A 24,039-nucleotide genomic window follows, 5' to 3' on the forward strand; every position below is an offset into this window, starting at 1 on the left:
TCATAACATAACATGATGTCTCACCATGATTATCTCATAAGGAACATAATAATCTGAAAGACATCCATCAAAATGTTCAGGAGATACTGTTATCATGACCTATATAAAGATATCATGTCTATAGGAAACATTGTAAAGTCATCCCTTCATAGTGTTTAATACAAGTGTACATCATAAAAAAGATTGTCACCTTAATGTAATGTACATAGGAAGAGGGCCCATAAGTCATAGAGTCACACATATGACAAAAAGTGTTTACACATTAAACATCTTTAATATATAATTTTACAAATGAAATAAATTTAGAGATCGAGTCTCGATTACATTTCAATCATACCAAATTTCTTTCTGAAGTGTTGTACTTTAACTCTAGAAAGAGGCTTGGTGAGAATGTGCGCAGTTTGATCACTAGTGTTAATATACTCTAAATAAATGGTTTCTCTCTCTACCATATTATTGACATAGTGAAAAAGAATTTCAATATGCTTAGATCGATCATGGAACACTAGATTTTCTAATAGCTTGATACAACTTTGATTATCACATAGAATAGTAGTAGGCTTTAGAGGTTTTCCAAATAGTCCCACAATCAACTTCCTAAGCCATATAGCTTCTCTGGCTCCCATAGAAGTTAAAATATATTCTACTTCAGTAGAGATTTATGCAGTGAAGGATTGTTTCCTACTTGTTGAAGAGATCATAGTGAATCCTAAACTGAAACAATACCCAAATGTACTCTTCTGATCTGCTACACTACCAGCCCAATCTGAATCTATGAATCCATGTAGATCAAGACTAGTCTTCTTGTATTTAAGGCCATATCCAATAGTACCCTATAGGTATCTCAAAATATGTTTAGCAACAACAAGATGAATTTCATGAGGCTCACACATGAACTGACTTAAAGCATTCACTATGTAGCATATGTCAAATCTAGTGTTAACCAAATACATAAGTGATCAAATAATCTGTCTATAAAGTGTAGGATCTACAAATTTGGATCTTGATGTAGATTCTTTTAAATTGTGCAAGTTTGTTTCCATGGGAGTGGACATAAGCCTACAATTTAACATTCCAAATCTCTTAAGTATATCAACAATGTATTTTCCCTGATTTAGAAAAATATCATCAAGGTTCTGCTAGACTTCCAATCCTAGAAAATTGTGTAGAATACCCAAATCTTTCACTTCAAATTATGAAATTAAATCTCTTTGCATTGAGCAATAAGATGATCTTCGCCTGTCAGTAATAGCTCATGAACATAAAGAATTAAAATTAACATATCCCCATTAATACATTTAAAATAGAGATTTGGATCAGCAAAACTCTTTGAGAATTTAAATTTCATGAGGTATTTGTCAATTCTTTCATACCAGGCTTGGGGAGCCTGTTTAAGTCCATATAAAGCCTTCTTTAATTGGCATACATGAGATTTTGTAGAGCCTTCTTTAATTTGCATACATGAGATTTTGTGTTATGAATTATGAATCCTTTAGGTTGTTCTAGATAGACTTCTTCTATTATTGTTCCATTTAGAAATGCAATCTCAACATCCATTTGGTGAACCTTCCAACCTTTGGCTACTGCAATGGCTAACATAGCTAAAATAGAGGTATATCGAGCTACAAGTGCAAAAGTTTCTTTGTAGTCAATGCCTTCCTTCTGAGAGAATCCTCTGGGAACAAAACGTGCCTTGTGTTTTTCTATGCTAAAATCTACAACATGTTTAATTTTGAACGACCATTTGGAGGAAATAACTGATTTTCCCTTTGGTCTAGGAACTATATCCCAAAAATCATTCTTTAAAATGGAGTGGTATTATTCTATCATAAAATCTTTCCAGGCTTGTTGTTTTAGGGCTTCATCAACATTGGCTAGTTCAGAGTCAAGAATTTTACTCATTAATGTATTATATGTTAGTTTGTGGGGTCTTTTGCTTTCTCTGAATTTTCCATTAGGTGTTGCAAAGTTTTTAACTTCCTTCACAATTTTCCTAGGCCAAAGTGGTTGTTTTCTTTTGTTGGAATTTTGATTTTCATCATGACACTTGTTTTGAATCTTGGATTTAGGTGGACTTTCATATGAGGTGTCTTTAGGATGTTTTGACTAAATTTTAGGAGTAGAACCTATATCCTTGTTTATGATAGGATTTTGATTTTCTAACTCATCATGGTTCTTTTTCCTTTTAAAGGCAATATCTTCCTCAAATACTACATCTTGACTAAGTTCTATTTGCCTTTGTCCAAGAATGAATATTCTATATGCTTTGGAAGTTTCACTATATCCCACAAAGATTATTTTTCTTCTGGAGAGTTCTAGTTTTATTGTCTTCTCTTTGGGTACATGAATATACACTGGGCAGCCAAAGATCCTTAGATAACTTATGTCAAGTTTCTATCTGGTAAATGTCTCCTCAAGAGTTTTGTTATCAAGATGAGAATGTGGACATCTATTTTGAATATAAATAGTTTCTCTAGATGCTTCCTCCTGGAAAAAGGAATCTAGATTTTGATCAAACATCATGGATTTTGCTGCCTCCACAATAGTTCTATTTTTCCTTTCAGCTACCATGTTTTGTTGAGGATTGTAAGGTACAATGAACTCCCTCTTAATCCATGAACTAACACAATATTCTTGAACAATGTTGAAGTTTACTTTGTCCTAGTGTTAGTTCTCAAGGTCTTAATTTTCTTTTCAGAGAAATTTTCAGTTAGAGCTTTGAACTCTTTGAATCTATTTAGGATTTCCTTAGATTCTAGACATTTTGGGAAATATATCCATGTTGTCCTTGAGAAATCATCTATGAAGATTACATAGTATAGGGATCTTCCCTTGGAGGGTGTTGACATAGGTCCACATAGGTTAGAGTGGATTAGTTGCAATATATTATTATTTTTTCTTGAACTGCTATGGAATGATGCTTTGGTGTTTTCCCCTAGATCACATTCTTTGCATGTTCCACAATGTGAGGAGTTTAGTTTGGGTAGTCTGGTCACCAATTTATCCATTGAATTTAAGGCTCAAAAGTTTATGTACCTAATTTGTTGTGCCATATTTCATTTATGTCAGGAGATTCAAGAATGAGAGCTTGTTTAGGTTCAATACACAAATTATATAGATAAGCTTGCCTTATTCCTATAGGTTTGGCTTTCTTAAATGTGGTGGATTTATGCCATGCCAAAAATTTCCCATTCATAAATGTGATTATTTATCCATTATATTCAAGAGATGATATAGATATTAAGTTTCTTTTGATTTCAGGTATGTACAGCGCAACCTTTAGTTGAATTTTCATGCATGATTCTAGTTTGATGGTACAAGTCCCTACACCTTTTACATGATGTGTAGAATCATCTCTAATGGTTACTTCTTCATTAGTTTCTTCTACCATTGTTTCCATATTTTCTTAGTATCCCGTAATATGACTGGATGATCCACTATCAATTATCCAAGTGCTTGATTTGTTTGACACTTGATTTGATAGTGCTGAATAAAATAAAAACGTCTTAGATTCTTCTTGTGAGTTTACTTTTCCAATGTGGGCATAAGATGCTTGTCTCTTTGTTCTATCAGGACATCTTACAACATAGTGTCCATATTGGTCACATCTAAAACATTGGACTTGTGAAGTATCTTTTCTATACTTTCCTTTCCCATGAAAATTCTTCTTTCTTTTGAAGTTCTTCTTCTTTCCTTTCTTCTTTGTATTTGTATTAAGAACTTTTATGTCTTCATCTAAGGATTTTTGTTTGATTCCTTTTGGTAACAACCTAGCTTCTTCTCATAGACAGTCAAATCTTAGTTGGTCTAGTTTTGGACATTTTGATCTTGCATTAATGCCTTGTTTGAATGGTTCCCATGAACTTGGGAGGCTACTTAGTGTTGTTAGAGATAATTCCTTGTTGTCTATTTCATGCCCAATGTTAGACAATTGATCCATTAATTCTATAATTCTTATAAAGTAGGCATTTACAGATTCACCTTTATTCATGCTTATGTGAATATGTTGTGTTTTTAGTGCAAGATTTCTTCTGATATTATTGACCTCAAATGTGTTTTCTAAGGATTTGAGCATGGGGTATACAATTGTTTGTTTTGCTAGAATATGCACAATGTGATTCCTCACAGAATCCATTATTAATTTCATATCTTTCTTATTGTTTTCAATCCACTATGATTTTTTTGGTTCATTCTCAAGCTCAATACTTTTCTTTTAACAAATGAGTCTACTTTTTTTTCATTTAATACCATCATGATTTGTAGCTTCCATGTTCTAAAGTTATTGGCTCCATCAAGATGATCCTTGAGTCTTATTGCACTTGACATTTTGAAAGATGAATTTGATAAGTTAAAGGTATGCAACATGAATTCACATGTTTAGGTTTGTTATAACTATAGCTTTGATACCATATAAATGAATTAAACTTCTATCAGACTATGTATTCTTTTACTTTTATCAATATAGATGCATGTAAGAGGATCTAATATGTATCTTTTCTCTTGTAGGTATTGATTCAATAATGATTTGAATGCAATTATAATTTCCAATTTAAATATTTGATCTCCTTATACTATGTTCAATCTCTTCTTATAGAAATTCTGATCTATTGTAAGATCTCATATAAATTGATCTTCAATGACAATGTCTTGCTTGATATGATTAGTCTTTCAATAATAATGGAGAATGATCCAATATGCAAGTAATATATCTTTGTGACTATGTAAGCCATATATATGCTATGGAAAATGATAACGAACTATAAGTATAATCAATATGCAGGAGGAGTATATACATTTATTGATTTCGATGATTTACTTTCCTTCATTGATCTTGCATATATAATATTTCAAGGGTTGCAATGAGATCGATTATGATCTTTCAACTTCAAGAGGCACGATTAGTAATAGTTAGTATTCACTAACTAATCTGATCCTAATGAACTTGATTAGTTAGTGAATATTAACTATCTTTACCATCTATAATTAGACTGAATATGATACCTGATCTGAATATGTATATGTATGTAAGAAATTCATTTTAGTTAGATGATTGTACTAGTTCAAGATCAGTGAAATGCATTTTGAGTTTTCTACGACATGCATATGTATGTGGAATATACATTCACATATATGTGCAGTTACAGTTCTCAGAAATCCGAATGACGCTACTCGTCAACACTGAGTTCATATAGATTAATTGCATCATTATTTCAATCATCTAGATTTGTTCATACTATTGCATACAAAGATCACAAAAAATGGATTAGATTGCATTCACATTAAATCCTTCATTTCAATAGCGTCTATAGTCATTGAAAATGCTTGAAAATCTAAGAGCATCATACTCATATTGACTAGAAGACTATAGGTTGCTTTATCATGTTTTTTTTTGCATATTGTTTGATTATTTGATTTCACTAACCATGAATGTAATGATTTATTGAGGTATTACATTTACAACTATAGTGCAATTTCCACACACAAACACTTATGACATGTCCTCGGGCACACTTTCCTCAGAACATGGAGACATGTGAGTGCCTTAAGATTGTGAGGTTATCATATCATTTTGGTCACATGAATCTTCATTCCATACCTTGCTATTTTTAACATCCTAATATCCCATGCACTTACACTTGAATATCAGTAAGATTTTACCACTAAAAGAATTTTCCACATTTGATTGTGTATTAGATACTTTGTTTTCTATTTTATGATGCATAATTTGTAACCTTAGTTCTTTACTAGGATAAAGGTTGTCCATTAGACCATTTGGGATTTGAACTTGATTTACATTTGTTGGTGGCTACTTGATTTTAGTTTAGCATGTGTTCTCATGGAGATAACAAATAAATTAAAGCTAAGGAAAATATAACAATATTTTTTTAAGAATACACAAATCGTTTATAGCACCCTCTAAAACCTACACTACATAGAGTAAACTTTTGTGACCAGTGATGCTGGTATGACACCTTCTTTAGTACCATGTAGATTTGGGAGAGATTAGACCTTGTGACCTTGAGCTTCATAATTGGAATCTCTCCCAAAAAGAGTTAGGCTGCCACAACCTAATATAGCAATGAAATTGAATGCCTTGCATTTTTGTCCTTCTTACACCCACTCTGGCTAAGTTATCTTTCACACAATGACAAATGTTCAAGTGGTGTGGGCAATGTGTGCGTACATAACCTGATACATACGTACTTCCATCTACACTCATTCCTAGGAATTGAACATCTTTCCCTTATCGAATACAAGATCCATAATTGCAAGACTGGTTCCATTTAGAAGCACAATTGTAAAATAAATAAGCCTAGAACTTCTAAATATTCAAACTATGAGCCAACTTGTTCTGAGTCCACTTAGCAATCATGTCTAACTTACATAATTAAAAACTTTACTTAAATCCTTAGAGTTGTATATAAGGATAAACATTGATTCATGATATTATCTAAAAGCTAATGTGCATCAAAAGATATATTTTGCATACATAAGAGAGCATCAATGTATCTTTATATGTTATAAAAATTTTCACTTACATGATAGGACATACCCAAGATTGCTTACAAATTTTCCTCTCTACAATCCATTTGACTCTACATCCTTTTCTAATTGAAAAAATACAATATTTTAATGGAACAAAAGAATTACAAGAGAACGATTTTTTAGGAAAATCTCAAAAGAGAAGAAAGAGAAATAAAGATTAAGAGCGTCTACCACAAGACATTGCAAAGTAAAAAAAAAAAAAAAAGCAAATTAAAATGAGAAAAATAAAATGCTAAATACTAGAACATTAGGCAAGAGCCTACAACACACTGATGAATTGTGAGCCTCTTAATTGGGAGGTCTTGGGTTCGAATCTACTCAAGATTAACTAATAATCAAAATAATTAACCACAACAAATTATAATAATCGACCTTGGTTTTGGTCTCTTTGGGGCTGTTTGGTTGCTGGAATATGACTCGAATGGTCATTGAGAATTAGAATTTTTTTTTAAATTCTTCATTTGGTGCATGGAATGGGAATGGGGAATAGTAATATGTATTCCCATTTTAGCCCAAAATGAGCATAAAGTCAATTCCCAAAAATATCTGTTATTGGAATGGAGAACAAGAATACTCATTTCTTGGCTAGAGGATTCTTCATCACTTTCATCAACACAGATCGGATGGAATAGAAAATCTTCAAAATGACCAACGATTTTGCAGCCGTTCCCCGTGATTTGGAGTAGCAAGGCGTTCAGATTTGCTTTGTCATTGTTCTCAATGATAGGGCAGATATGAATGGGGGGATGTGTAAGCAATGCATGAGACATAAAGCTTTTGAAAGCAGAAGGGAAATTGTTATGGCTTGAACCTCCTTTGTATGTGAAAGACATAATTTGGGGCGATGAATACAAAAATTAGGGGATTTTCGATGCCAGATCTGTGAGGCGTTTGGGACTTCTCTTAGCACGCCCTTTGCCTCCCCATGCCAACCTTCAACCCTCTCAATTTCATTATCTAGTTCTCCTGCCTCTCTTTTTCACTAACATGCCCCCTTCTCAATGACCAACAATTTTGCTTTGTTTATTAGTAGTGTTGTGCTTGTGGAGGGCAACAAACAACCTTTTTGTGGATGGTATGCCTTGACATGGCTCAAGGAATGGTGGTAGTGTTGTGTGAGGTATTTACAAAACAAATTGGGGATCACAGAAAGATTGTCAAATAAATTCTAGTTGAACCAAACAAGAATGGGATTGTCATTTTCCATTCTCATTCCCTATTCCCACTCCCATTCCTATTTTCCATTCTAATTCTCTATTCTTATGCTTGCCACCAAACAGCCCGTACTGATTTTAACTGATTTAAAAAAAATAGAAGAACATCATTTTGTCCAAAAATATGAAGAACAAGCTCCACTTCATTAATATTCAAGTAAAAAAGGACTCCACATCCTTATTAAACTTGATTGCCATAAGAAAGATAACATCCTTATCCCATAATATTCCACACAACCACATATATATATATATATATATATATATATATATATATATGAAACAAAGGACAAACGATTTGAAACACTAAAGGCTAGCATAGCTGTAGAGCTTTTATCTCGGAAACCCTAAAAGATTTAAATTATAAAATCACACAACAAAAGCAGGTCACTTGCCACCAACTTCCAAGGTCGCTTTTGACTTTGTAGCTGGCAGTTTCCCCATGGGGCCTAACTTCATTTCCTATATGCACCTTTACGTATTTTCCAAACCATTTCAATAAAAAAACTCCATGAAAAGTAAGAGAGACTGAGAAAATGATGGATGAGAATCCCATGTTCTGCGTACGGAATTGAGTCCCACCTGTTTCCACTACTGTGAGACAGCTTATCATCTCGGAGTGGAAGAAGAAAGCACGGACCGTCATAGCCATTGCAGGAAGGAAGGGAAAGAAACTGACTTGTAGCAATGGCGGAGGAGAAAACCTCCATGATCTTCCTTTTGCTGCTCTTCATCATTAATGCCTGCGTATTTGGCCTCGCCGTAGCTGCGGAGCGAAGGAAGAGCACGGTAAGTCTAAAAACCCTCGAAACCCTTGCCCTTTTCGGCTTCTGCATCTCAGTACTGATGATCTGGGGGTTTTCTTGTGTTTTAGGGTCATGTAGTTCCAGACAAGTATGACGAGACCACGTACTGCGTCTACAATTCGGATATTGCTACTGGATTTGGATCTGGCGCTCTTTTCTTGCTTTTCTCCTCGCAGGTGCTGTTAATGGCCGTTACCAGGTGCCTTTGCTGCGGACGCCCTCTTGCACCAGGCGGATCTCGTGGCTGCGCTATCATTCTCTTCATATTATCCTGGTACAAGCTTTACTGATTCTTCATTTCTTTCTGGTACAAGCTTTACAGATTCTTCATTTCTTCCGGATTCAAGCTTTACCGATTCTTCATTTTTTCCTGGTGCAAGCTGTGCCGATCCTCCATTTATTTCTGCTTCACATTTATTATTCCGGCGTCTGTTTCTATCTTCTCTTGTTATTGTGTGTGCATTGTAGGTTGACATTCTTGATAGCAGAGGCGTGCCTTTTGGCAGGAGCAGTGCAGAATGCATACCATACGAAATACAGGGGCCAGTTCGGTGTTGACAACTTTTCCTGTGAAACGCTGCGGAAGGGAGTGTTTGCCGCAGGGGCAGCCTTTACTGTGTTGAATACTATTGTGAGCGTGTTGTACTACATGAGCTTTGCAAAGGCAAGGGCAAAGGCAAATGCAATAGGCGGCGATGGCTGGAAACCCTACGCAAATGAACCAGGCGTTGCAATGAGCGGCTTGCCGCGCTAAATAACGCTTTGTATATTACAGTTCTCCCACTCTTTCTTCTATTCCATTTCCATTTCCATGTACTTATGTCAGGTTTAACTCAATGTCAGCCGATCTTTAATAGCGTGTCTCATATTGTATTTTATTGGTTTTTTCCATGGAATTTCAATCAGAAATCTTAAATGTTGTTTCAATCACGCATTGTGAATGAGTTCAAAATGTTTGTACATGAGCTCAAAATGTTCGCCCTTCATTTTTCAGATTAAATTTGTTTCAGCCAAAATCAGTTTAATAGCTGCGAGTAACGGGGCGAACTGTTGTTGTTTCAAACATTAACAGTAGGGTTTGAGCGGAAGCGTCTACGCAGCCGACAAAATGGCTGTTTATTGATATTTATTTATTATTTAATATTAAATTAAAATTAAAAACTTGTATAAAAAATGAACTCCTTTATAGTGAGGAGCAAGTGTAAAACTCAGTTATTGTTTATTATTGCATTTAATTTTAAGAAAAATGGGTGGGGAAATCAATATATATTACTCTGCTCTGCAAATAAAATGCGAACGGAAATTATGGATAAAAATTCTCACCCAGTCGCTGTCCTCCCTCTGAAATCTAATCCACCCAAATTTGTTACAAGAGTGAATTAAATACACCTGGGTGGTTATCAAACAACCGGAAAGAAAGAACTTAAGGCATTCACAAAACCTTCCTGCATACCAAGTCAAATGATCCAAGCAGGCCTTGAATTTGTCTGAATATAACGTAGTTTGTTTGAATATAAACTAGTGCTTGCACTAGATGAAGCTCAATGATTTCATCGGTTATATTGTGTTCTCAGTAATTTGCTCCCTCCAAATGTACCAAAGGACCACAGTAATGGACATTATGCATATAAGCAAGAACCAATAAAAAAATAAAAAAAATTTATACAAACAGTATGAAGTATATATAGATAATGAAAATTTAATTCTGAATGTACATTTCTCAATCTCTGCCTTGGTACACCGAATAAAATTTACCTCTTCTTTATTTATGGTGAAAACGTATCGATCAAGCAACATTAACCAATTGCTTAAAACCAATGGTCCACATTACCTTGAAGGCTGCGAGATCAAGTTACCTGTTTTTGCACAAGCCAATACCTTGTAAAGAAGTGCAAATATGATTTTTCAGTTTGCATTTCTTCATCCATGATTGATGAGAAAAAAATACAATCAAATTCATAAACTTTAAGTTATAAAAGGGTACGAGGTTTAGTTTTATTCCCGACAACATCATTTTGCTGGTATCCTACAAATACACTCCTTTCATTCCATGAAAAATCAATTTGAGACATCTTGTCAAACAATTCACATACTGCATATATGCTTCCACATTGAGCATGGATATCTAACAAGAAAGTCACAACTCTTATGTCTACTAGAAACATGCCAATTGCATTTAACTAAAAATTTCTTAAGCTGTATCAATATATCTATTTTAATCACAACTCTTATGTTTACTAAAAACATTGTGATATTGCTATCAGGATTTAATTGTGTAGTTTTGAGTCAAACTCATTGACCCATGTTTCATGAGTAGTGCTTCAACATGAAGCCATCTCTCATGAGAATAAATGAAACACTTAACACTCATTGGATGGAGTACTAGTGGGATGGGTGACCTTCTGGGAAGTCTCGGGATCTGTGAGTATCACCTAAATCCAGTGAGTGCTAAGTGTCCCATTTATTCTCATGAGACATGGATTCATGTTGAATCACTACTCATGAAACATGGGTCAATGAGTTTGATTCAAAACTACATAGTTAAATCCTGATAGCAATATCACAATTTGACTTGTGGAAATTATCTCCTACTTACTAAAAACATGCCAATTACTTTTCCTAATTTTTTTAAAAGCTGAATTAACATATCCATTTTTGTGCGTACCTTGCAAGAGTTGCAATACATGAGGTGAGATTCCCTTTGTCACGACTCGACCTATGACCACCTATACTTGAGGATGTTTTGATGTTGACTATAGTTGACTTAGAGTTTTGACTCGACTTTTGTCATAAATATTATGGATTTCTATTTAGACTTATAAGTTGATATTGCTAGATGTTTTGGCTTATTATCTCCTTGATAGAATATTGGTTGATGATTATATAGATGGAAGTAATATGATGATTTAGTTCAATCCATGCATATTTTGATATATTATCTTATATTGACTCATTTTGTGTGTCTAAGTTTTGCAAGTATGAAGGCGAGAGTGTGGTTGAGGTAGAGGAGGCTAGCTCCTCGGTAGTTTCCGGTGTGTGTGCACACACACACTTAAACATACACACTTAAACATATAATGCATTGTTTGTGTTGCATAATTTGTCTCTAACTTTACTCTCAAATAACCATGTGTTCAAATTCAATGTGAGAACTTAAATAAAGTTAGTATGTGAATATAAGATATTGGAAATGAAATCTGTGCAAAAATAAAATTTAATAAAGAGAAAGGAATTTTATAGACTTAAAAAAATAAAAATCACATTGATATATTACTGTACAAAGAGATGATAAATCAGGAAGGTCTCATTTGTATTAATTATTTTAAAGAACTATCACTATGTTTTCTATTATTGTTTATTTGAAATTCCCATTGGAGGGAATGGTTAAAGGTTATTAAAGACCTCATTAGTGGAAAGGATTAGTGACAGTTCATCTTTACGGTTGGAAGAATAAATGGTTTCATATAAAACTGGCGTGTTTTCACCATAACACTCGGCATGTAAGATGGTTGTATTTTTTCTTTCTTTCTTTATTATAAGGGAAACCATGAACATTGTGAGAGATATGAATGGGGAATACCAAGAGTAGGGGATTATGTTCTGCGTCGGGACTTCAGTAAGACGAGGGAAGCCTCAAGTGGAATAGTGCTCGGCTACAAGAACGCCATTTTAATTAGGCAACTCATCCAGGTTCCAATACTATGAAATTTCTTGATAGATAATACCCGCTGGATAATTTTTATTAGAAATGATCAAGTAGAATATTAAAGAAAATGTTGTTAATATTATGTAGATTTTATAATTTGCATCTGTATAGTACCTGGAAAGAGTATAAACCAGTATTTTCTTTAGAGCTGCGAATTGTGACAATAGATTTCACTAGAACCAAGAAATGTGGCAAACTGTTTGACATTTATCATTTTTCTTTACTCAATTTTTTTTTTTTTGGAAAAGATTAGGATCTGTACACTACTCCTTACCATTGTTAATATAAAAAGGAAATGATAAGTTTGAACTGATAAATAATATCTGTTCTTAAAAAAAAACAATCAGCAAGCCAGGCTATGCTTTATAAGTAAAAGAAAGAAGCCGAGTGTCTTCTGGTGTTTGAATTCATTTATTAAATACTACACCTGAGAAACATAATAGACTTTATTACTACCACCTAGGTTGTAGTTTTCAGCCTGAGCATAAATGGAGTTGTAGCAATACATAGGTAAGCAATACATTGAACCAAAACTCATAACACCAATCATAAAAAATGAGACCAGAGCCGTCTAAGGGACTGAAGATCAATTGCACTAGAAAATTTCTGAATTCCTTTCCATTTCTAATCTTTTATGAGAAATCTTAAAAGACTTTCCTTCTATGGTTTTACTTTTCATTTTTTCTCAAATGTCGAAGTTAAAAATATAAATTATATTTTTATAATTACTATGTCAAACCATGAGATTTGATGGATCAATTGATTGAAAAGTTATATTCAGCACCAAATAATGTACAAACTAGGATACGACTGAAATAAAAAGATTTGGATGAGTTATGCTCAGATGTAGAAAAATGGTTGAATCATACTTCAATAACTTTAGTAGAATTGCTCATTTCAATACATATGTAGATATGTGTCATTCAAGTTGTTTTTGTGTGATAGTTAGCATAATTGGATGGTGCGAAATCTCTTATTTGGAAGTTGTTCTACTAAATACTACGCTGCTTTGAAAATGATACAATTGAAGAATTAATTAACTTGAGATTATGGTGTTTTTTTTTTAAACTCGACAAAATTTGCTGAAAAATTTGCACCATTACAAGAAAACTTCAACTTAGGAATTTTACTCAGTTTTGTACCTCTGGGTAACATAAGTTGTCTCCATGTGTAATTATATTCCACTAGAGTTCAACCTTGAACTTAAGTGATTCTGAAACCTTTTGAAATATATATATAAATCCAAGACGAAATGTTCCTTATTAATGATACTTGTATTTTTAATATGCTTGGAGGGAGTTAAATTATTACTCTATGTTGTATAAGGGATAAATGTTTTGATTTTAACTCTAATATAGAGAAGAGTGATTATGTTATTACAAAAGGTTCCATATCCCTTGAAGTGTAGATTTCATTGTAAAGTGGCATTTTGTGGATACAAAGATGATTTAGCATATTTTCTTTTGAGTTAAGAGATACAAAATGCATTTCTATTGTTCATTATTTTTCTTCCATATTTATATAAAAATAATTTTTGGGAGGGTGGTGAATGTGGGTCCTACAGGGAAGGGTAGTTTAATAAAAGACAAAGATTTTGTTTTCTCACTAGTTGCCAGTTATACTCTGGTTTGTTGCTTGTCCAAGCTGATAAAATGAATGCATATGTTTGAAATGCATGGTTACATTACTTTCTCCCTGCCACATCCATGTGTATGTTTTCTATTGGGCATATGTGCATGTAGATTAGGCACTTGTCTACGCTAGATCCATCTGATCCAATCGTCCTGAGTTGCTAGGTTCCTTGCGCAGGGTCGGGGAGTTCTTCATGTTAGGAAGGACCCTGAGGAAGCTAACCACTCTGTGGTTATACGGTAAAAGTGCTCGGGCCACACTTCCATCTCAAGATAGTGGATGGACTTTGATCCGATGGATTTGGAGACATGACTACATGTAGATGGGCATAGGTTCGATGATATATTTGTTTTGTGTATTTGATGTTGTTACATGGTCTCTTATCTTTAAGGCTTAGGAGACAATGCTTTAGACACCACTTCCAGGACATGATGTCCAAGTTGTCCTTTATGGACTCCTTGGTTAGACCAACAGTGCTTTATGGTTCAGTGGTATGGGGATCGTCTCTTCTTGACTCAGATTGGGCTTCTATTGAGCATGTTTAGACTTTACTTCTCTAACACATTATCATATGCCATAGATTCGCCCTCCATGACATTATTATGGCAAAATTCAGGGCTCATCCTTTCAGACTGGGTGCCATTTTTGATTTGGTTTGGTTTCTTGACCAACTTCATGGCTTTGCAGATTCCGTGGATGGTCGTCATAGATATGATTACTTGGCCTAGTGCTCCTCTATTGCCATTGCTGCCTCAAATCCCTCCCCTAGAGGTTGATGCTGGTACACTCATGAGACCTCTTTGTTAAACTAAATAGGGATTGATATTGACCACCTCCCTCCCTTTCAATTTTCATTGGATGCTCCTGCTCATCTCTTCCCCTCACAATAGGAGTTGAATGGACATGTTAGGATGAACATTAACAGACAATATATCACTGTGATTTGGAATAACCCAGTTGGGGGGTTACATCCTAAGATGGCCTTTTACATTGAGCACTTCTTGGTTATGACTGATGGGATTATTATACAACTTAGATACTTGTTGCAATGTTGGTATCATGCCTTATGCATCTCCCTTGGATCTTTCAGAGTCAACTCCCACCAGTTACAGATCCAGACTAATCATCATATGGACAGAGGGGACCAGATCTGTTGCTTGTGCTACTTGGCTGAGGCTGAGATTAAGACCCATTTCATCTTCTGCTGCCTATCCTACTATGAGACTAGAGGGAGATTCTATTTTCTATTTAGAGAGTGTAGTTCCCTTGCAACTTTCTTTGCATACATGGATCAGAGGTGTCTGACACACTATCTCAGGGAGGCGATGCATTTTTGGGACCACACTTTACAATGCTTGACACCTTAGAAGGCCTCATATTAGCTCCTCATTATCACCACCTTCTTCCGCTTGTCTTTGACGTGGGGGATGAAGTGGACCTCCATTGCCTCTAGTACCCCCACAGTTGGCTACTCCAAATTAGTGAGACCCCGCACTAGGTTTACTCTTACTCTTCAACAACACCACTCCCACAACTTGGAGCAAGGGACTAGAGTTTCTTCTTGCCCAGAACTGTCTCGTTTGGTGTTGGATTTCTTTCAACGGAGGAATGATCCCTAGTTCTTGCCTCTTTGTTGGCTCCTTTGTTGCTTTGTTTCTTTTGTTTCTCACTTGCTCTTTCCCAGACATCGTTTAGTGTCTTGTTGTCCGTTGCTTCTTTGGTTGTATGCTCTCAGTCCCTTAGACCCTTGATGGTCTTTTGTTGGACATTAATAGATTTATCTTATCTTATCTTATCATGGTTTTATGTATGATATGCATGTTGACATATTCAATGGCAATTCTTGATGTATGCTCTATATATTTATGTCTTCTTTTATAATCCAACCTATGGTTGGATTAATAAATGATTAGTTGAACTCAAAATTTTGATCAATTACCTTATGTATCTAGATCAATGCTACATAATGATGTAATTGTGCATGTATCAACTCTTGGTTGACATTTTCACATGTACATATATATTGTGATGACACTATAAATCTCTTTGTGTTTTGACCACTAGTTGACATGTATGATCCAAATTCTTTGAATGGGATGATTATTTGACTTTTCAAACTGACTCTTTCCACTTTATATGGGTATTTGCATATTTCGTAATGTATTAGGATTTTTTTGTCTTTACATGTGGTATCAAAGGTGCGTTTAACACTAGGGCCTATGGTCCAAACTGTTGCTAAAGTTGTGTGGCTTAATTTGGTGTAGGAGTAATTTGAAACGATGTAATCTTGTAGAGGTAATAGGGTTGGAGGCAAAAATGGTCCACATGATGAGCCTAAGAATCAGAGGTTGGATTAGATTATAGCTCTACTTGCTTAGCAAGGATAATGTATGGATAATATGGAGGATGCAATGAGAGGTAGGCTAGTTGAGGAGGAAGCAAGGAAGAGAGAGGAGGATCAACATTTAGAGGCTATTTGTAGACTTAAGGAAGAACAAAAGATAAGGGAAGAGGTTTAATTACTTGAGGCCCAAAGGAATCTAGAGGAAGATAGGAGGAATAAAGAGTGGAAAAAGGAGGAAGTTGATCGTAGGATGGGTTGGGTTAGTTCATGACAGGGTTCAAATTGTAGAAGATTTAAGTAAGGACCTTAGGAAGGTCACTCCTCCTACCTTCAATCGCAACACTTTAGGAGAAGATACAAGGGCTTGGATAGCTACTATGGAGAAGTATTTTCTTGTCCAAAAATTCATGGGAAAATTGTGGGAAGTATGGGCCACTTTTCAGTTAGTTGGAGAAGCAACAACTAGGTGGGAAAATGTGATGGCTAAGAAGAAGATACAACATGGTGAGATATCATGGGAGGATTTCTTATATCTTTTTTTGTAAGAGGTGGTTGCCTTAGAAGAAGGCAACTGAGTTCTACAAGTTGATACAGGGAATTATGATAGTTACTCAATCCATCAGCGATTTTGTACCTCAATATCAGAATGAAAAATTGTTCAGGACCTATAAGCTTGTTATGGGGTTGCATCTAGAGATCTAGAATGAGGTAGAGATGAATGATACATAAACCATGGATTATGCACTCAAGAAGGCTCTTAAACATGAACAAAGGCTAAAAGATGCAGATCTAGTGAAGGTATATAACAATCAAGTTTTTAAGAGGAAATTTAACAATAACAAATAGAAGAGTGGAAAAAAACAAATCAAGGATATCTAGGAAAAAAGGCCAAAAGGAATCAAGAAAGAACAACAACAAGAACTACCAAGGACAAAACAATAATAGAGGTAGAAACAACAATAGGAACAATAGTGGTAATAATAATATAAACTAGAACAAGAATGATAGATCATTACGTTATCAGGGACCACGTGATGGATGTTTCATATGTGGGGGTGATCACTATGTTGCTATATGCCCTCAGCAATCCACATCTAGGGATGAACTTAAAGCACAACATCATATTCATGCAACTATAGAGCATAGGTAGGTGGAATTTCAGGCATCTCCTATACAACTAAGTAGTAAGCTTTATGGTTATGAAGTTTCTATCTTAATTGATACTAGTGCTACAGAATCTTTTGTTGATCCTAGAGTAGGGTCTAGACTTCCATTTAGAGAAGGGTATATGGCTAACCCGTGGATAGTTGTGTATGGAAATCAAGAAGATCAAAGAGTATAGAAGTGTCTTTCATGCAGTGAGGTGGAACTTTCTGGCTTCCACACGCAAGGCCATTTGTATGTAGCTCCCTTGGGTCATATGATGTTTTTCTAGGCATTAATTAGCTCACTAAATATAAGGCAATTGTGAATTGAAAAAATAAGTCAATAGAATGCTTGGATGTTTTTAGTAATTCTATAGCGGTGAATGGAGTTAAGAGGCCTATAGCTTTAAGGAATATATCAACTATGTAACTTAAGAAGGATAAAAGGAAAGGATGTCAATTTTATGTTGCACATGTGAAGGATCTTGAAGATCTTATACCTTCCTTAGAGGATTATCCTATCTTTCAAGAGTTCTAGGATGTTTTTCTTGAGGGCTTACTTGAACTACCGCTTAAAAGAGAGTTTGATTTATCTATAGATATTAAGCCGAGTGCAGAGCCTCAATCTAAGGCACCTCATAGGATGATCACAACTGAAATGTATGAGCTTAAGGTACAACTACAAGAGTTATTGGACAAGGGATTCATACATCCAAGTGTGTCACCATGGGGAGCACCTATTATTTTTGTTCAAAAGAAGGATGGTACCCCGCAACTATGTATTGACTACAAAATGCTAAAGAAAGTAACCATTAAAAAGTAGATACCTACTTCTATGAATAGATGAGCTATTTGATCAAATGAAGGGAGCTATAGTAATCTCCAAGATTGATCTTCAATTTGGATATCATCAACTCTTGATCAAGGATGAGGACATAGCCAAAACAACTTTCAGGACTTGGTATGGGTATTATGAATTTTTTGTTCTACCCTTTGGTCTCACAAATGCACCTCAAAATTCATGAACTCGATGAACAATTTATTTATAGACTATTCGGGTAAGTTTGTAGAGATTTTCATAGATGACATTTTGATTTACTCAAAGACCATGGAAGAGTATGAGGAACACTTGCACATTGTTTTGTAGTGTCTTTGTCACATGAATTTTTATGCAAAATTATCTAAGTGTACCTTCTATAAAAAAATAGATCCATTATGTTAGGCACATCATTATTGTAGAAGGAGTCTCAGTTTATCCTGCCAAGATCAAGGCTATTCTGGAATGGATAGTTCTACATAATGTGAGTGATATATGAAGCTTTATGGATTTGGAAAGCTACTATTAGAAATTTATGGAGGGATTTTCTAAGATAGAAGCACCTATTATGTCTCTACAAATAAAGGGGAAGATATATGAGTGGATCAATGAGTATGAGTGATTCTTTCAGTTATTGAAAAAAATTCTCACATCTGCTCCTATCCTAGTGATTCTAGATCTTATGGGAATTTCATCATGACTACAAATACTTTAGGTGATGGTTTAGGTGGATTTTTGATGTAGGATGGGAAGGTAGTAGCTTATGAGTGTTGTAAGCTAAAGCAACATGAGGTTAACTATTTGGCTCATGATCTCAAGTTTGTTACTATTGTTCATGCCTTACAGATGTGGAAGCACTATTTTATTGGAAAACCATTTGAGATGAAAATTGATCACTTGAGGCTAAGATATATCTTCACACAACCTAATTTGAATTTTAGACAAAGATGTTGTCTTGAGTTCCTTAGCGAGTATGACTTTGGTATTGAGTATATCAAAGGGAAGGAAAATAGGGTAGTTGATACTCATAGCAAAATAACACATATCATTGCTATATCTACCACAAGGACATGCTTGAGAGAACATGTGATACAAAAAATTGTAGGGGATGACAATTATGAGATGGTTAAGGAAGCATTGTATATTGATCCAAATGACCACTATTTTGACAGCTATAGTTTCAACACTGATGTTCTCCTAAGATACTAGGGTCACATATACATTTTCAATCTTTTAGGGTTGAGGAAAATAAAGATGGAGGAGATGCATTGCATTCCTTATTTGGGTGATGCTTGAGTAACTAAGATGGTTTCTGATATGAGGTCGCTTTACTTTTTTCCAGGACTAAAGTGTGACATGTCAGCTTTTGTATCCCAGTGTTTATAATGCCAACGAGTTAAAATTAAGCATGTTCATCTGATAAGATTACTTTTTCCTCATGAGATACCATAATATAAATGGAAATTCATCTCCATGGAATTCATTCATGGATTACCCATGATCAGACAGAGACATGATGCTATTTTAGTGGTGGTTGAGAAGTTAACCAAGATTGCACATTTTATACGTGGTAGTTTGTGAGATGAATCCTTGGCATTGAACAAGAAGTTTTTACAAGAGGTATTCAGATTGCATGGTGTACTTGAGACTATCATTTATGACATGGACGTAAGGTGTTGGAAATCTAATGGGAAAGTGAGATGCTGAGGGGGGTTTGAATTAGGATCTTCAAAACTTTTACCACTTCAAACATAAACCAAATTAAACATTGTTCACCACATTATCCTTAATCATGCATCATCATGTAATACCATATCTACCATCTACTTACATGAATATAACACATAAACAAGTAATCAACACATAACACAAGATTTGGTAATGCAAAAACCCTCCAAGGTGAAGGTAAAACTACAGTGGGGATGAAACCCATAAAAGTTTCACTACCGCAGTAACAAAGTGCCTATCAGGGAAAAAATTTTGATCACTTATGATAATCTACCCTATGAGGGGTCTTCTCTATTAAAATATTACAAGGCTATCAAGTCTACCTTGATTAAAGGATTTAAACTTCACAATTAAGTGAGTATTCTGTTAAGAGATTTGCAACAGGCCTACTAAGACCACTTCGTCAAGAGATCCACCTGATACACTTGTTATAATGTAAAAGTAACTTGATCCTTCGATTTGCACTAAAATGATGATAACAGATTCTCCCTATTCAAATTGTAATCATCTTTTTACGACTTATCTGCAATATCTCCTCACTACACTACTTGGTCACCTTACTTCACAACTTGCTGATTCTCCTTCAATTTCACATACATGCATAACTTCAACTCACAACTACATTTTATATCTTGAAACCCTTCTTTTATAACCATCTCACAAAGCTCCTAGATCACAATCAACGATTATAATTCCTACCTTTTGGTGATTGACCTTTCCAATTTTTTGATTGGTCCATCATCCTATATAGGGATTAATGATGTGTAATCACAAGCATAATCACCTCCTTAATTAGCTCCTCAAAATTAGAAACATGTTTCATTCTCAAAAAAATAGTTTACATAGGATTTTGTTCCATTCCAAACTCATATATACAAACTATGTAACTTGATGCATATACCATCCTGATGCTCAGTCATTCTTGTTTCTTCATGCCATCCCTCGAAAAAAAAAACACTCATCTTAAATTTCTTTAAGCATGGAACTGGTCAGCTCATATAGTAGTCAACTTACATATGTGTTTTCCTCTAGATAGCTAGACTACAACTAACTTCTCAAGGACTGCTCATGTGCTTGACAACTATGTCTACCTTGACACATATTGAACTTGTACACTTCTACATTATGTAGCTTGGCCTTAAAAGTTGCTTGATCATAGTGTTGATCAATCAACTCTTCCTTGAGAACATTAGCAAGTGTTTTGCACTAATTTAGACAATACTGAGATTTCTTTTAGGGTCAACAATCTCCCCCTTAGGCATTAGTGGAAAAAACACTTATCATGATTAAAATTTGACATCGCAAACACTTGATAAACCATTACTCCCCCTTTGGGTGCACTCCATACTTGTATCTCAGTCATCATACATTGTAACTTACATTTTCAAAATATTTTCCATTTTTTTTGTTCAACATTATCTCCTTATTACTCCATAGTAGCATTTTCATTTCATTTCTTCACATATTTCCCCTTTTATACTTGATCATATAGACATTTCCCCCTTGTTTTTGTCACTTATGCCGAGTAGTGACATTCAATTGTGGCCCGAGGATTATACCAACTCAGTAAAAAATGGGTTGTGCAATCTCATCACAATAGCCATAGTCTTATCCCAATTATTCTCGAGTTTCTCAAGAACTTTCCTTTCATCTCTAGTTTGATTGCAAGATCCACCATGTTATTTGCTATTGACACTCATTGACTCTGCATGAGATCCTTTGCAACCTATAAATGCCTTTGCATGACCTCCAAATGAGGTAATAAAAAATCTTGAATGAACTTGATCTGTGATCTTATGTTGTACTCCTCATGCAATAAGTCTGTTTTCTTACCTTGCAAAAATATAATCTCTGAAAAAATGTACCAAACTGGAACTAGGATCCATGTTCAGATCTTGACCGCACTTCTGTAGATCGGCATCAAGCTTATCCATCTTATCCCTTGTTTCTTTGGTAGATGCTGGGACATTACATATCTTAGAAAGCAATGTGTTTTCATTATTTACTAATTTCTCCAAATCATTAACAAGAGTGGAGAGTTCAACCTTCTTAATTGCAATTCCAACAACAACCTCCTCCAATACTTAGTTCTCAAATTTTCTTTTTGATCACTGCATGAGCTTCTCTTGTATATCTAGATCAGGGCCATTTAACTTCTCAACTATCTTGAGCAATTGTTCAATTATAGGAGCGTTCTCATCTAAATAATCTAAAACAATAATATCAAGAAATATATCTTTGATACCATATAATACTTTCCTTTGTTGATTCTCTTTTCTCATATCCTCATGCTTGGCCTTCTTATCCAACAAGTCACTTAGTGTTCTCATCTTCTCAACACTCAATTTAGATGTGTCCCAATTAGGAATCACAATATTTTCATTAGGAGTAACATGCCTACCTTTCATGGCTTGTGTTGACTACTTCACCTTTTTCTTCAATCTCTTCCTTTTTGAATCTAGTGTGCTGGAGCTCGATGTGCAGTTTGATGTTCTTGTATAGGTACTTACAGACAACCATTATGGCTCCTCTCTAGTCTCCTCAACCTTCTTAGGCTCCTCATCTCTCTTTCTCTCCTCTAGCTTACTTTCTTGTTGCACTAAACCATGTGTCTTCTTGTTTTCATCACTAATTTTGAGTTCACTAGTTGAACTCATTTTTCTTGCCTCCTTTTCTCCCTCCTAAAGAGGTTTTGAGGTACTCAGTCTATTACCTATAGTAGATTGATCTATTGTGTCTTCCTTTCTCTTCACATTCTTCTCACCCTTTGTCTAACATTAATATTTCCCCCTCTGGTATTATCTATCTATTTTGAAACTTATGTGTTTTCTCCTTCATTAGGTGACAAAATCTGTTGCTTGTCTTCACCAACATTTGTATCTCCTTAACTAACTAAAACAATAGGAATAGTTGGAATAACAGGTTCTAAGTCTACCTACTAAGTTCTCACCTATGTGCCAATCTTAGGATAATCCTTTACTTGTTCTAATATAGGGTTTGGGTTCAGCAAAACTTCATATTCTGACTTTGATAATGAGGCTTCCTCCTTCTTCTCTAGCTCAATCGACATTACACTCTTATTCTCTAGTTCAGTATTTAAATTTTCCTCATTTGTCACATCTTTAACTAGAATTTCCTCAGGCTCATCTTCAATTGTGACTATTTCAATTTGTTCTCCACCTCGTGGAATAAAATCATCATTGAAATCTTCTATATTATCCTACTCAACATTCTCAAGCTCAGCTTGCTCACCCCCATCCTTTTTTTCATCATCAATCATTAGTCCATAGACCTTCTTCCATATGATTTTTCTTTCTTCTACTACATTCTCTATTTTTCTCTTCAAAATAAAAAATGCTCTTCTCTTAGGAACAAATTTACTGTTGTACTCGATCATGGCCTTAAAAATATGTTTTCTATTCAGCTCAGGGATGATATTGGCAAGTGTTCCTTCTCTTATCTTCCTATCGATCTTTAAAGCATACTGCTATCTCTCATCTATCTTATCATACAATTCATTAGATATTAAATCACCTAGCTCCAATGGAGTATACTTTAAATTAGACATCATATCAAGAATGACCACTTCTATCTTGGCCTTATCTACAATACCCAATGTATCATACTTAATAAACTTGAAACTTTCCATACTCGCAATCCCCCTAATGTTTTTACAAAACTCATCTATTGTCTGGGATGGCTTGTGCATCACAATCTTGAATTGGCTTGTGTCCTCCAACTTAGTTCTCTCTTCATCATCTTCATCATCCTTTGACATAATAAATTTCCTCTTTTGCTTCTTTGCAGGCTTTCTCAACTTGACCCCTTTTTTTGTGTTTCTCTTCTTTGTTAGATTTTTACCTTGAGTAGGCTTGATGGCTTACATAACTCCTTTCTTTGGATCGGCCATTGCAACATTAACTTCCCTTGTCTTTTTGTTTTGTTACTCTTTGTGTTGAAGGGACGGGCTTGGTGACCTTCTTTGTACTCTTGCTTGCTTGAGGCTCGACATACACTATCTTTTTTCCTTTTCCTTCTATCTCTTCTTTATTGCCTTCTTCCTCTTCTTCACTAGACACGTCCTCACCTTTTCCTTTGGTG

At 34.9% G+C, this 24,039-nt stretch overlaps 1 protein-coding gene across 1 annotated transcript; it reads left to right on the forward strand.

Moving 5' to 3' along the window:
• Positions 1 to 8,065: 8,065 nt before the first annotated feature.
• On the forward strand, positions 8,066 to 9,493 carry LOC149578554 (uncharacterized). Its single transcript, XM_089829802.1, has 3 exons — positions 8,066 to 8,549; positions 8,635 to 8,840; positions 9,035 to 9,493. Exons 1-3 carry the CDS (start codon positions 8,448 to 8,450, stop codon positions 9,318 to 9,320), a joined length of 594 nt encoding a protein of 197 aa, XP_089685928.1. The 5' UTR covers positions 8,066 to 8,447; the 3' UTR covers positions 9,321 to 9,493.
• The last annotated feature ends 14,546 nt before the right edge of the window (positions 9,494 to 24,039 follow it).

The sequence above is a fragment of the Cupressus sempervirens genome, chromosome 1, assembly GCF_028749045.1.
Source record: "Cupressus sempervirens isolate cs-2001-9-10 chromosome 1, ASM2874904v1, whole genome shotgun sequence".
NCBI lineage: Eukaryota > Viridiplantae > Streptophyta > Pinopsida > Cupressales > Cupressaceae > Cupressus > Cupressus sempervirens.